We start from the raw sequence: 15,386 nt of genomic DNA, 5'->3' as shown, positions 1-15,386 counted from the left end.
TTGAATTGTTGCATGTGATCAAGTCTATGTTCATCCAAATATACATCCAGCTCTGACTTATTTGAATTTAATTGCTCTTTCTCAAAGTAATTAAATTCCTACATAAAAAATCAATAGTCATAATTCTTAAAATTATAAATGTAATGAAATATAAATGAATTAAATTACATTATACACACTAAACTTATAGGAATGTCGTCATATTCATCTAAATCAATTCTAACATCACTATTCTTTACCGAATGTGTAATTGATGATGATGCACTAGAGTTCTTGTTTGCATATTCATTAATGAGCCTGCACAACTGATTATAAAGATAGGTTGATTTTGCATTTGCAGTTTCCTCATTTAATTTTTATAAAAAAATTTCACAAGTCCCATTTTGTAATGAGGATCAAGTATCATAGTAAATGCAATTACCACATTATAGCAATCCAAATACTTATCAAATTTACTCTTCATTCTTTGTTCCATATCACTTATAAAGAGATCTTCTTGATTGTCCATTTCTTCAAGTAAACACAACTCAATCTTCCAAATACTTTTTAAGTATAAATTTGTTGTTGGGTATTCAATTCCCGAAAAAAGATTTGTAATATCATAAAAGGGCTTCAAAAGATTATTAATCTTTTCAACCCTTGACCAGTCTTCATCTGTTGGACACCAAATATAATTTTGGTCCACATTTTGCAAATTAACAAAGGTACGACGATAGATGAGTGCCCTCTCAAGCATCATATAAGTGTAATTCCATCTTGTTAGACAATCCAACCATAAACCCTTGGACAAATACAACCCCCATGCTTTGCACAATTTTCAAACTTTATCTTCTTTGCTTTCGAGTCTGTCACATATTTCACTCTTTCTCTTATTTTATATATAAAATCACCAATCACCTTCAAACCTTCATGTACAGAAAGGTTCAAAATATGAACACCACATCGAATATGAAAAGAAACCATTACAAGACAAAGAAGATTTAAGTTGATCACACAAAATATCTTGCATATTATCATTGCATCTTGCATTATCTAAGGTGATTGTGAATATTTATGCTCAATTCCCCATGCTTTCAATAAGTCATACACTTTTCCATATAAAGCAAATGCATTGTGTGGATGAAGAACATGACAAAAGTTCAAAACTTTGCTATTCAACTTCCAATTATGATCCACATAATGTGTAGTGAGGCAAAGGTACCCCTGAGTAAAGAAAGAAGTCCACATATCACATGTCAAACAAATCCTACTAGGAACATTATTTAAAGAAAGTTAGGTCTTTGTTTCTCTCTCTTATAGATTTTCAAACAATGTGCTTTAGTAGTGCTCCTAGTCAATGTTTTGACATCTTCATTTAGATAACACCAAACATTTCGTCTCTTCATGCTCAACATATGAAAATGGATATCTATGTTGTATAATAGATAATGCTATCAACTCTTTATAAACCTCAAAATCAATTTTTCTAGCCAATTTCCCTCTTTATTTTTATGAGTTTTATTTTTGAATGAATTATTCATTGGCTAAAAAAAGCAGCAAAAACATTTTGGATCAATAAAATTAAAAAAGAAGATTAAAGAACATTCGAATTTTAAAAAGAAAATGTACAAGATTAGGAAAAAATCAAAATTAAAAAAAACAAGCAAGTCATATTTTTCATTCCTTAAATTATATTTTTAGAGAAAAATGAAAAAAGAATTTTATGAAAATTTGTGTTCATTCATCATTAGGAAAATATAACTAAAATCATTAAGAACTATTAAAAATAATTAAATAGAAAAGAAAAGATTAATTATATCATTCATCATTCTATGCAAAATAAACCATTAAAAATAATTAAATAACTAAAATCTATTAATGAAAAATTAAAAGACAAAAATTAGATACATTAAATAGAAAGGAAAGGAGTAAGAAAACAAACCTTGGAGTTTGTGATACCTCGTTGTTCAACACCAACATTTTCGAAGTTCTTGAAAAAAATACATCTTATTTCTTTTGGCTAAAACGTAAAAGTGAGAATGGAGAAGACTAAAGAAGAATACAGAGTATTAAGAGAGAGACTTTTGAAAAAACAAAATTAATAGAAGAAAGTAAAACACAAACGACTTGGTTTGACTCTAATCCTAGACTCCTAGACTCCTAGCCTCCTAGGCTTATTGTTAGGCTTTTAGCCTAATCCTATTCCTAGCCCCATTGGTAATAGGACTCATTTATAATTATAATTACAAAATTACCCACCCCATCCAAGCTTTAATTTTCACTCTACAAACCTTGCTTTAGGCTGACCTAACGGGTGACTCGTGAGCCAACCCAACACGACCCGATCTTTTCCGGGTTGGGTCGGGTCAAATGCACTTTCGGGTCAGAACATGGGAACCCTAACCCTATTTTTTCAGGTGGGTTAGGGTCGGGTTCACAGGTTGGGTCAACTTTTTGTTGGGTCTAACCTGACATAACTCAATAATTGAGCCCGCGTCTACTACCCACAACCACAAGACGCTAAAACGGTACATCCGGAACATGTCCCACATGGGTGGAGTCCCGCGTCTATTACCTGCCATTAAAACACGTTCCAACCCTCTACCAACATAATCTTAAATTCTCACACTACACATCTCATACATAGCGGGTCCCACTTTTATGGTAGGTCCTAGACTTATACTGAGATGTGTGGTGTTAGATCAAGTTGGTAGAGGATTGTAATATGTTTTGTTGACAGAAGATCTCAACTCACATGGGTGGTGTCACTCAGGGAGATGTTGTGATGTGCAATGTACGGCTATGATGACTTGTGCATAGAGTATGAGCACACAGAAGACCTAAATGTTTAGGGGTATAAAAGGGCTTAGCACCTACGATAGGAATTACAACCAAGCTTAGGCCTTGCCAAAACTGGATTCTTGTTGTTGGGTTAAAAAATAGGGGTTTTTATTGTTTCATCTTGGCAGAATTTTTTATGCCCCAGGTCACCATACAAGATAAATCGTTTGGCTGCCCTCCTCTTTAACCAATTTATTTATAAAGGGATGTTTTGTAGTGTGGATGAAAAAATGAGTGATGTATTTTCATTCATACCACACCTGTGGCGTGGATGCATCCACACCAAATCATAATAGGGTTTCTAATTTTCATAGACAAAAAATGATGGACTGAACCACCCCACACCCTCATAGGCATTCTACAAGATGCAATGTAGCTCAGTCCACATTATGGTTTTATTCCATGCATCTCACCTACAACATATGAGATGATTTACACTATTAATTATAAATAAACAACATATTGTTTGTAAGCAATATAAATTATAAAAAAATAATATAATTAAATCATAACAACACAATATATTGTATTTTATTTTTGACTAAAATATAAAAATTAATAAAAAATACACCAAAATATAAGAATAATTTCTTATTCTTATAAAAATAAATTGTCGAGAGCAATAATTTTATAAAAATTAATAATTCTATGACAATTAATATTTATTTATAAAAATTATAAAAGATTAGTAAAATATAGACATATTCAATAAAAATCTATATGACAATAAGTATTATATAAAAAATCTACATTAGAGATGTCGAGAACAAAGGCAGTAAGGGTGAAAGGAACACTTGCTGTTGTCATGTGGTGATAAGGACGATAGAAAAGAGGAGGGATAATGAAGAAAATAAGGGTTAAGAATAAAAGAGAAAAGAGCGACAATGAGTGGAAAACAAAGAAAACAAGGGTGACAAGGATGAATAAAAACTTATAGTGGCGGTCATGGAACGACAAGCGGCAAGCGGCAAGCGGAGGCCACCTTCTTCCAGTGGTGGGCTTGCAACAATGAGGCAGAGTGATGGGAGAGCAAAAGCTACAACGGTAATATTTCTTAGGGTAAAACAATGATACAAAGCAAGTGATCAATGTATCTTAGAGTTTTCCACTGTTGCGTGGAGTGGTCCATGATAGGATTATTCTACGATATATTGTGGTTCGGCCCACACCACACTACAACCGAATGACACAAATGAGTTGTAGTGCGTTTCTAAGTGCAATATATCATGGACAACCACAATACCGAATACCACCTTATTCTTTAGTGTTTCGAGTCACTAGTGGTACATTTGATGATTTGTAACCAACATATCAAAATGACCCCTGAGTCTTACCTATCCAATGGCCCCACTTTCTCCTACCAAACCCAACAACCACTCCCCTCGCACGCCCTTTGTCTGTATGCTCCATTCTTGCATGTTCACCAGCTTCAATTTATTGTTTAACCACCAAACCCAATGACCACTTCCCTTTCCCCCTCCATCCTTTACTTGTTGTACTCCATTCTTGCATGTTCACCGACCTCAATCTATCACTCCACCACCAAACCCAAACAACCCTCCCACCCCCTGTCTTTTTCTTCCCTTGTGTTATATTGTTGGAAAATAATAAAGAAGGCAGGTGAAACTTATCGTTAATTGCTTTCTAAACCGAGCACCTGTAGGAGTGTGGTGTTGCAGAACTGTGAAACAAAGATAAGGAGGGCTGAGTCATGCCATTTGGTCACTCTCCTTAAAACTGCATTTCCCCCTATGGTGCAGTCGAGTGATCACAAATCAGTCGGCAAGATAAAACAGCCCACAGGCTACTGGTAGGCATGCATTCGCTTACTAGACCTCCACGAACCACAAAGAGATGATGCTCAGATTTGCCCAGAAGACAGAGAACAAGACTGTCAAAAATATTGGTGTGTGTAAACTGGGTCGACCAACACTCCTTTTATAAAGTGTTCTCATACCCGAATGGACACATGGGTGTTCGTTCAGACAAGTGCCTCTTCAGAATAGTGCACCTATTTGAAGAGACATAAAAAGGAAAGAGACATGAACAGGAAAAGAACTCCATTCAAAAAGTAAATTTAAATTTTAAGGTCAAATGGTTAAACCAATAAAAACAAAAAACTAATTCAGTGCATCGCGTACGGTACAGGCACCCGCACCCTCACCCTGACCCGGCCCGGCTCGGCTCGGCTCATCCCACGCTTGTGAAAAGCACCCCCAACCCCCCTTACATGCATGGGATATCTATAGTGCTTTCCTCTTATGGGTCCCTACCCATAGAGAGAGCAAAGCTATAGATATACGTTACCTCTATTCTTTTCCCAAGCAATGTCGGACAAAGAGTCTTCCCATGCATTCAAGAGTGGGAAGAGGAAAAGACAAAAACTTAAAATAAGAAAGGGAGGATAGAGATTCTTGAAATTTTGAATCTCCCTCCAACAACTCCCTACCCATAGCCCTTTTCACTTCCCAACCTTCCTCCAATCCCCTTCTTTCTTCCTCTATATTGAAGGTTCTTTGGGGTCATTATCCAAACCGTACGACTCTCCCACCCCCTTGTTCTTTCGTCCTAATTCGGTTGTATGGTAAAGGTTGGATGGTGTTGTATGTTGCAAGGAAGAAATCTAGATCTCACTCTTTTGCGATCATTGAAGATAACCCATCACCTAAATGGAAGGACAAGCCATAATATTTCTTCCCTATAGGTGAGGTAAAGCTATAAGTTGCATTGTTGCAGTCTAAATCTCACCCTTCTTACAGTGGACGTTGAAGATGCAATTTCTATAATCATTTGTTGAACCACCACGTCTGAATATTTGCAAGTTCATCCTCTCTCTCTCTCTCTCTCCTAACTCTTATTAATTGTTACCTTGATGGTTCTTATTAGTTTCCATAATTTCATAAATGATGTGATATTTCAGACAGAATATGAAGTTATGGTATCTTAGAAATTTAGAATGACATTTGTTTATCATTAATAGTAACTTTGATATGTGGGTAAAGGAAGGTGTTATTGATTCGATCTGCATTGGTTTCAATCCTAGAAGGAGAAAGAAAAAAAACAGAAGTAAAAGAGAGAGAGAGAGAGAGAAGGGTTAAAAGAGAAAACCTTGGTTTGATCTAGAGAGAAATCAATACTTTCTCTCTAGTTGGATAGGTTATATTTATATTTTCTAATATAAAGTACAATGATGTTTAGTTATGCCCCTAATTAAGTATGGGGCATAACACTTAAAGTGAAACATAAAAGACATAACACTACTCAATTAAAATGAGATAAAAGGACCAAACTACTCTTTAACAGCCGACTCTAACACTCCCCATCAAGCTAGTGAGTATATGTCATATATTCCTATATTGTTACATATGTAATCCACTCTTCCCTAACTCAATCCTGTGGTAAATAAATCTACCCATCAACTTCCTATGTTCACATGTGTAGTACTTATCACTATTAAGTACTTTTTCTCTTATAAAGTGACAATCAATTTCTATGTATTTTGTTTTTTCATGGAAAACTGGATTATAAGAGATGTGGATTGCAGTTTGTTTGTCAGAATATAAATTTATAAGGTTATCAATCGAGTACCCAATCTCTTGTAAGAGGTTCTTTAACCATACTAATTCACACGCAGTGTGTTCCATGGCTTTATACTTAGCTTTAGCAGTACTCCTTACTACTATAGTCTGCTTCTTACTCTTCTATTTCACCAAATTCCTTCCAAGAAACGTACAATACCCTGAAGTGAATCTCCTATTAGATATTGAACTTGCCCAATTAGCATCTATGTAGCCTTTTATCAAAAGACTTCTTTGAGTCTTGTATAACAAACCATGACCTATAGCTTCCTTCAAGTATCTTAGAACTTTATACCAATGTGGAACCCAATGATTCTACATGAACTAGCTTACCACACTAACTACAAATGATAATCAATTTGACAATTGGCTCCACGAGTATTTCAGCTGGTTTGGCACCCAACAATCATGTCTTCTCTAGTATGTCAAGAACATTGATTCCTTTAGAACAAATTAATCTCATACTTCAACCTTTCTACCTCTATTTAAAAAAAATGCTTTAGTTTACCAAGGCCCTTTGTTTGGAAGTGATCATGCTAAAGGGTCTTCATTCTGTCATCTACATATACCACCAACAAAATCTTTCCAACATCCAAATCATAGTTGAACACTGAATGATCAACCTAGTATTATCTCATGCCAAGATCTTTTACCACCATAGTTAATCTACCAAACCACACACACAAAGACTGCTTGAGCCCATAAATTGCCTCCTTGATTTTGCACATCTTACCATTCTCTCTCTAAGCAACAAATCTTGGTGGTTGCTCCATATAAACTTCCTAAAGAAGATCACCATGTATAAAGGCATTCTTATTGTCGAGTTGAAACAAGGGCCAATCATACATAGTTGCGAGGGATATCAAAATAGGAACCATGCCAAACTTAGTAATAATAGAGGTCTTTGTATAATCTATTCCACATAAATGAGAGCAAGATTCGATGTATCAGAAACATAAGATGTATTGGTAAGGCAATTTTAAGAGACATATCAAGATACTCTTTGGATGCTAATGGATACGGAAAAAAGTCTAGATACGTGTAGATACACTAGAAAATTCAAACAAATCATAAAAAATATAATAATAACAATAAATATAAGTTCTGTATGGCTATTATTGAGTTATTTAAACATAAAAAACCATACTTTTAATGATTTATATACATTGTGACACATTAGAACACATTTGATAACTATTGAAAAATGATGGAAGAATTAAAATTTTAATGTATTAATCTTCATAAAATCAATATATTTTTATGTTATTTTTTATTTGTATATAAATGCTAATAATCAATTTTAGCATTTATTATGAAGATTCCTTAAGAAGAGAAAATTTACTTAAGAATTGAAGTACATATATTTATGACAAGCAACTATAATATGGTGCAATGGTAGACTTATGACCGTTACGAATTAATGACTAGGGTTTGCAAATCAAGTCCTATTAATTTCTTTTAGTATTTTATCCTAAGAGAGTTCTATGCAAAAAAAAAGGTCCAATTAAGTTATTAGTTTCTCTTGGATAAATCAAGTGGAAATTTTCTTAATATTCTAATTTAACATCCCAAATTTGTTGTTTTTCTCATTTCTTTTCCTAATGGATTCATTTTCTTTTTATTTATTTATTTTTGCATAGATCAAATCAACTAAAGTGTTTCTTTTCTTCCCAACTCTTGGATGGCCATAAATCCAATGTCCATTATATAGATGATTCTTCATATGAATAATTTCATAAGATTGCATTTTGAAATATAAAATGTAAAATTCTTATAATTGTTAGATGATTAATTATTATTTTAATTTAATGCTTAAAAGTTAAAACATATTGCTTATAAACTTTTATGTTATGGATATTTATACCTTTCAGCATTCTTACTTGGTATGTTACATGTTATTTTTATCATTTATAAAATTTAATTATTTTTTTCTTAATTTTTTAGACTTATGTCTCATCATTTTGAGCCTTTACACCTCAATTATGCCTTTAGCCTTTTAAAACCTTGCTCTCATTTATAGTTTTTATTAATGAATATGATAAATTCAAATTTGAATATTGCTTAAATGTAGCATTAAATAAAGGAGTTATTTTAAGGCATGTTTAAAGGCATGTGATAAATTCAAATTTGAATTTGAATATTGATTAAATGTAGTATTAAATAAAAGTAGGTGGTGTAAGAAATGTTTAATGTAGCATTAAATAAATGAGTTATTAGAGAGAGGGAAAGTAATTATAGGGGTACTTATAGATAGAAAGGGAATAGTCTTTCCATAATAAAAATTTGGAATGTATCGGCTGATACAACATAGTGTTAACTTATATTAATTGGGTCTATATCAACCAATATAGGTCCGAAATGACTCGATACAGGCTTGTATTGAATTGATACAAACAAAAAAAAATGAAACCTGCGATTTTTTTTTTGCATTCCACAAGACTCTTAACCACTCTACATTGCCATTTGATAAGTATTTAATAGTGTATACCCAGTTACAGCCTATAACATGCTTGTTAGAAGGAAGAGTGGTGAGATCCATATGTGATTATGAGCAAGAGCAGAGTTTTTCTTCCATTGCTTGGTGCTACCTTGGAGAGATAAGAGCTTCATGTACATTATATTCTCAGGAATAAAAATAGGGAATAAAAGAAAAAAAAATTGGCAATGGGAAGTAGAAAGGTGAGAAATAGAAATATAATTAAAAATAGGATGAAGAGTGTAACCGTGTTTACCTTTCTACAAAGTAATGGGAAAATCATAGTTAGAAGGAGGCAAAATTGATGTGGAACCAACTGCTAGATCTATCGGCGGAGAAGAATTTGGAGGAGACAGTACATGTCAATGAGTATACAGTGGCCTGATTGGTGGTCGTCCGATAGGAAGCTGAACTAGAGGCAAGGGATAAGTCACAAATAGAACAAGAAGAATGAGATCATCAACTAGAACAAGAAGTGGAAGTACAAAAGGAGGAGAGACATTAGACCCAATAAAGAAAGGAACAAACTTGAAGAAAGTGACATCCAAACAAACAAATGAATGTTAAGAACTTGGATTATAACACTTATACCATTTCTAGATCCTATAATATCCAAGAAAGACACGTTGTAAATCATGCATCTAATTTGTCCATCCCAGGCCCTGGATAATTATGAACAAAACATACACAACCAAAAATCCTAGGAGTGAGAGGGAAAGGAGATAAAGTGGGAAATAAAATAGAGAAGGGAGAATGGCCTTCAAGAATAGACATGGACATTTGATTAATAAGGAAATAAGATTTAAGTACAACATCACTCCACAAATGCTTGGGAACACTCGTGTGATGCAAAATTGGCCAAATTGTTTCAAGGAAATGGATATTCTTTTAGGCACCCCGTTTTGTTGAGGGGTGTATGTGCAATAAGTTTGATGAATAATGCAATGCTATTCCAAATATTTATAAAAAGGTGTATATAAGTATTCTCTACCATTATTAAAATGAAGAATTTTTATGTAAACATTAAAATGAATGTGAATTTTAGCATGAAATTTTTGGAAAATGGAAAATAATTTACTCCTTTCTTTTATAAGATAAAGTTATGTCATCCTTAAATAATCATCAACAAATGTTACAAAATACTTGTAACCATTGTATCACACAATTTTATTTTGACCCCAAATATCCAAATGGACCAAAGTAAAAGGACTAAACATACGACTATCAATTCTAGGAGTGAAGTAAAATGAATGATGTTTCCTATGCTAACATGACTCACACTCCAAAGTAGAAAGATGACCCAATGATGAAACAAGTAACTTAAGTGCCTTAAGAGGCAGATAACCAAGCTTGCAATGCCATTAGAAGGGAGAAAGATACAATCGAATATCTATAGTTGACCCACCACCATCAAGATAATACAATCCACTAGCCTCATGCCCTCGACCAATCTTCATCCCCTCCCCACGAAGAGATCACAGTTCAAAAAATGGCTCGTGATGGCTCGCTTTAGATTATTGAGGGGGCCGAGGCTGAGGCAAAGGTATGCGAGAAACGTGCAACTTGCTTGGCTCGTTTTCTCCCAAGTGTTTACTTAGGCTAGGCCGAGGTGGTCTGCCAAAGTATGGGAGGGAAGCCGAGGCTGAGACGTAGCTTGTTTGACTGGTCTCTTTCACAAGTGGTTACTTCGGTGAGGCCAAGGTGGCGCTCCAAGGAGGTCGGGTTCTCGAGCTGAGGCGAACCGCTGAGTTATTCGAGGTTACCATCTATTTAATTGCACTTAGTATATACGACCAGGAGGCCATCTATCGCCAAGGTGGATAGCGAGGTGTGCGATGCCTCGACCGTCCTGGTATATTTTAGTTTGGCAAGACATTAAGTTAGGGTGTTCATCGCAAGCTATGTGCCCTGGCGACAGTTCGGCATGAGCACATGGTCCTCGGGAGAGGCTACGCGCTTCAGCCAGTCGCAAAGATGAGGGGTCCTGGGGACTTAGTGAGAACACACGCTAAACATTGAGCCAAAGAGGAACTTTGCATTTAATTCATCACAATTTGCATTTACTGGTATTACATCCATAGGATCTTCGAGTTCCACATCCGAAGGATGGGTCTTCCATCTAATTTTTTGAGGCGGAAGGTGTCGGGGCCGATCACTTGCTTGACTCTATAGGGGCCTTCCCAATTGGAACCAAGTGTACCCACACTTGGGTCGGGGACCAGGACTTTCCTGAGGATGAGGTATCCCTCTTTGTAGTGCCTGTCTTTTACCCTTGAGTTTTAGTAGCGGGCCACCTGTTGTTGATAGACAGGCCCTTACTTGTTCTTGTTCTCAGGCTTCTTCTAGTAGGTCTATGTTTGCTCTGAATGCTTCACTGTTCTCGGCTTCGTCGTATGCTTCAATTTGGAGCGTCGATTAGCCGATCTCTACTGGGATAATGGCTTCCATACCGTAGGTTATGCCATACGGGGTTTCTCCCGTGGCCATCCGAGGTGTGGTCCGATATGCCCAAAGTACACTACTTAGTTTGTCAGCCCATAGGCCCTTAGCTCGATCAAGTCCGGTCTTCAGTCCATCCAATATAGTTCTATTGGTGACCTTGGCTAGGCCATTTGTTTGGGGATAGCCTACCGAGGTGTACTGCTGCTTGGCGAAGGGCCAAGAGCTGCTGAGAGCTGAGAGGGTTGTGGCCGGCTGATGGAAAAGGTTGGCATGCCTTTAGCATTGGTCACACTTCCGTACTAGCTCAGCTGCATCTTTGTGGAGGGTCGGCCAAAAGTACCCCTACCTAGTGATTTTTGGGCTAGGTCTCAGCCGTCAAGGTGGTTACCACAAATGACTTTGTGAATTTCTCGGAGCACGTACTCGCCCTATTCCTGACGGAATCATTAGAGGTAAGGCAAGGTGGAGGATCTTTTGTACAATTTTCCCTCTAGTAAGGTGTAGTGGGCTGCCTGACGTTGGGGTCTCCTGACTTCATTCCTGTCGTCAGGCAGTTGTTCTGTCAGTAGGAAGTCGATGATGGGGTCCACCAATGATGGTTTGACCTCTACTGGAAGTATGGGCTTCTTCTATAGAGGGCCAAGGTAGCTTCTCTACGCGGATTGTATGGCCGAGGGCTACATCCGAGGTGCTTGACAACTTGGAAAGGGCATCGGTTCTTGTGTTCTTGGCTCGCAGGACCTACTGCAGGGAGAAGTGTTAGAAGTGGCGGGATAGTTCTTGAACTTTGGTGAGGTACTTGGACATGCTTTGCTCTTTGGCCTCGTACTTGCCGTTGACTTGGTTCATCACCAGTTGTGAGTCGTTGAAGGCTTCGGCGTGTAGTGAGTCGCTGAAGGCTTCGACGTGTAGTGAGCCAAGATCCCTAACAAGCTGCAAACCAATGAGCAAGGCCACGTACTCTGCTTCGTTGTTGGATGTCGAGAAGTCGAACCTTAGTGCATACTCAATGACTTCGACATGAAACGGTTGAAAGCAGCTATCTGGCTGGTGAGTCTCTGATTCTCCTTCACCGACTAAGGGGCTGCCATGCCCAGTATGGCTTGTATCTTGTCAGGGTTAGCCTCAATGCCTCTTTGAGTAATGATGAAGCCTAAGAACATGCTTAAGGTGATGCCGAAGATAGACTTGTTGGGATTAAGCTTCATGTTGAACTTCCACAAGGTGTCAAATGTTTCGGCCAGGTTCGAGGTGTGCATCTTGGCTTTCAAGCTCTTCACCACCATATCATCTATGTAGGCTTCAACATTTCTCCCCATCTGATTTTTGAACACTTTGTTGACAAGGCATTGGTAGGTGGCTCGTGTATTTTTGAGGCTGAAGGGCATTACTTTTTAGTAGTAAGTGTAGTGCTTGATGATGAATAAGGTCATCTCCTCGTCCTCTAGGTGCATCTTTATTTTGTTTTATCTGGATAAGGCATCCATGAAGTTGAATAGCGCGTACCCTGCAATGACATCGACGAGGTGGTCTATCCTCAGCAAAGGAAAATCATCCTTAGGGCAGGCTTGGTTTAGGTCTCTCGGATGAAGCCGACGTCAAGTAGCTTGCCAACTTCCTCTCTTAGAGCTTGGGTCCATGCTCAGCTAGTTCGAATAGGCTCTCTGGGGAAGGTTGGACCCGACACGGACGGTCTTCTCGGGCTCAGCCTCATCTAGGGGAATCGAGACGGGGTCCTTCGCTGGCTGGCCTTGGCTCGCTAGTTCCTCCCTAAGGTTGAAGCCCTCTAGTGGCAATGCTTCCTTATTCTTGCCTTTTAGTGCTACCACATAGCACTGGTGGGCCACTTGCTGGTCCCCTTGAACAACTTCAACGCCATGCTCGATGGGGAACTTGAGGGCGATGTGGTTCTATGAGATGGTTGCCCTGGGCACGTGAAGGGTCAGCCTCCCCATGATCGCTTTGTAGGGTGAGTCGATCTTCATGACTTGGAACTCGTTCATCCTCGTTACTTGCCAAGGCTTAATCCCTACCGTGACAAGTAGGGTATTTTTTCCCTTTGATATGACCACGTTACAGGAGAAGCTGGCTAGTGGAACATCGGCTGGCTGGAGGCGCTCCGGTGCTATCTTCATCTTCTGGAAGGCTTTGTAGAAGAGGATATCCGTCGAGGAGCCACTGTTGACAAGGATCCTTTTGACTACGAAGTTTGCGAACACGGCCGAGATCACTAGAGAGGGTTTCCTGTTGCTTTGGATTCTTGGGGGCAGGCCCATGTTTGTTTAGGTGCCTGGCGTAGGCCTTGCGGGCCGAGGCTGAGGCTCCACCTAAGGCCTTGACCTCAGCGAAGACGTCGATGACGCTGACTATTTGTTGATGCTGCTATTGCTGCTATTGGGAGGACGAGGCGCCAACCTCGCCCACGACGTATTGCTTGAGGTGCCCACGGCGGATGAGAGACTTTAGCTCATTCTTCAAATCATAGCAGTCGTCTGTATCGTGGCCAGTGCCACAATGATACTTACAATACTTCTTCAGGTTCCCCCTCTTGAGGTTCCTATTCATCTTCTCAAGCCACTTCATGAATTTCTCCTCCGCGACCTGCATCAAGATCTAGGTCCTGGTGAAGTTGAGTGGTGTGTATTGGTTGTAAGCCAGGGCATAGGCCAGTGTCTTCTTCTTGTCCTTGCTGCCGTTGTTGTTGTGGTGGTGGTGGTCTCCACCCTTCCTCTTCTTCTCAGGGGGCCCGTTGTGGCGCTCAACCTCCTTTTCTTGGTGGTCCCCATACAACACCTCTTCCGCTTCTTCAGCTGCAATGTACTTTTGGGCCTTCTTGAGGAATTCTAGCTTTGTCTTCGATGGGGTCTTGGTGACTGAACACTTTAGGGCCAAACCGGTGCAGAGCCCATTGATGGCAGCGTGCATTTAGATCCATGGGGTTGAGCCGTGAACCTTGAGGTCTTCCTTTTTGAAGAGGTCGATGTAGGACCACAAACTCTCTCCCTACTTCTGCTTGATAGACATTAGCAAGACGACACTCTTCTGGCATTGTTTGTTGCTGATGAAGCGAGCCAAGAATAGGTTGGCAAACTACTCCCATGAGCTGATCGACCGAGGCGGCTGAAGAACCAACGGCGAGTGGCTCCCCTGAAGGTGGCCTGGAAAGTCCGACACGTCAAGGCATCGGAATACCCATAGAGTATCATGAGCACTCTGAAACATTGCAGATGGTCATCGGGGTGGAGGTATCCGTTCTCCTTGTTGGATGGTTTTGACTAGCCGAGGCATCAGCTCGGCTCTCTCGGACTTGGTGGAGCTTGTCCTTGATGGCCCCGAGCTTGGCCCGTAGTTCTACAATCCAAGGGTCAGTTGGACCTTGCCACCCATCTCTATCTTCGTGGGCATGGTGAGGGTCTGCAAGAACTCTGGAATGCTCTAAGCCAGGATCGCGTGCTTCTTGTCTGGCATGACGTTCGTTCAGGATGTCACGGAGGTTTGAGACTGACGTGGGAGAGGTGTGGCATCGGCCCTCGGCCCTTGAATGGGCGCTACGACAGCCGAGTTGCCCGCCCTCATCCCGGGGGTTCTTCCTCCGACGATGGTGGTGTTGCTCAGAAGGTTGGTGGCTGTCTTCGGGCCGCACCGACTCTTCCTCCCTTTGGCTGGGAGGTCTCTCATTCCTACGTGGTGGGTTGACGGGTCGACTGTTGCCAGACTCGGTGGGCTCGACCCGTTGGGGGTCAGATAGGCCAGGTGCTGGGGGCTCGACGTGCTCACGCCGGCCCTGGTGATCTGACACCTCGGTGGGACGGTCACCTCGAGAGGGAGGCTTGTTCCACACGCTATGTGAGGTATTCCAGATGGCCAAGGACATTCTGAAACTATTCATTCGTGACCACGTTCTAGGGGTTCCTGGCTCTTCGTACCATGGTGTTTGAAGTTTAGGAGAACTGGAGTTTTTAGTATCTTGGGGGAATCGTCTTAGCAACGGTTCCCACATATGACTTCAATTGTTGATGCTCGGTTTGGCCAAGGGCAACAAAGTAAATTCGCTTCCAAGCTTTGAAGGA

The 15,386-nt window shown here is 39.4% G+C and overlaps 1 protein-coding gene across 1 annotated transcript in view; it reads right to left on the bottom strand.

The window, feature by feature from the left end:
- Positions 1–563: 563 nt before the first annotated feature.
- UNG (uracil dna glycosylase) overlaps positions 564–15,386 on the bottom strand; it is a 70,040-nt gene continuing 55,217 nt past the window's right edge. Inside the window, exon 7 of the mRNA XM_088904376.1 lies at positions 564–905. Within this exon, the coding sequence (XP_088760502.1) occupies positions 887–905 (19 nt within the window). The 3' untranslated portion in view covers positions 564–886. The remainder of the gene's footprint in view (positions 906–15,386) is intronic.

This window comes from Nelumbo nucifera, chromosome 4, assembly GCF_055504915.1.
Source record: "Nelumbo nucifera cultivar China Antique chromosome 4, China Antique-T2T, whole genome shotgun sequence".
In the NCBI taxonomy this organism is placed as follows: domain Eukaryota; kingdom Viridiplantae; phylum Streptophyta; class Magnoliopsida; order Proteales; family Nelumbonaceae; genus Nelumbo; species Nelumbo nucifera.
The sequence above is the reverse complement of the archived record's forward strand: the minus strand, read 5'-3'. Positions and strand labels throughout refer to the sequence as shown.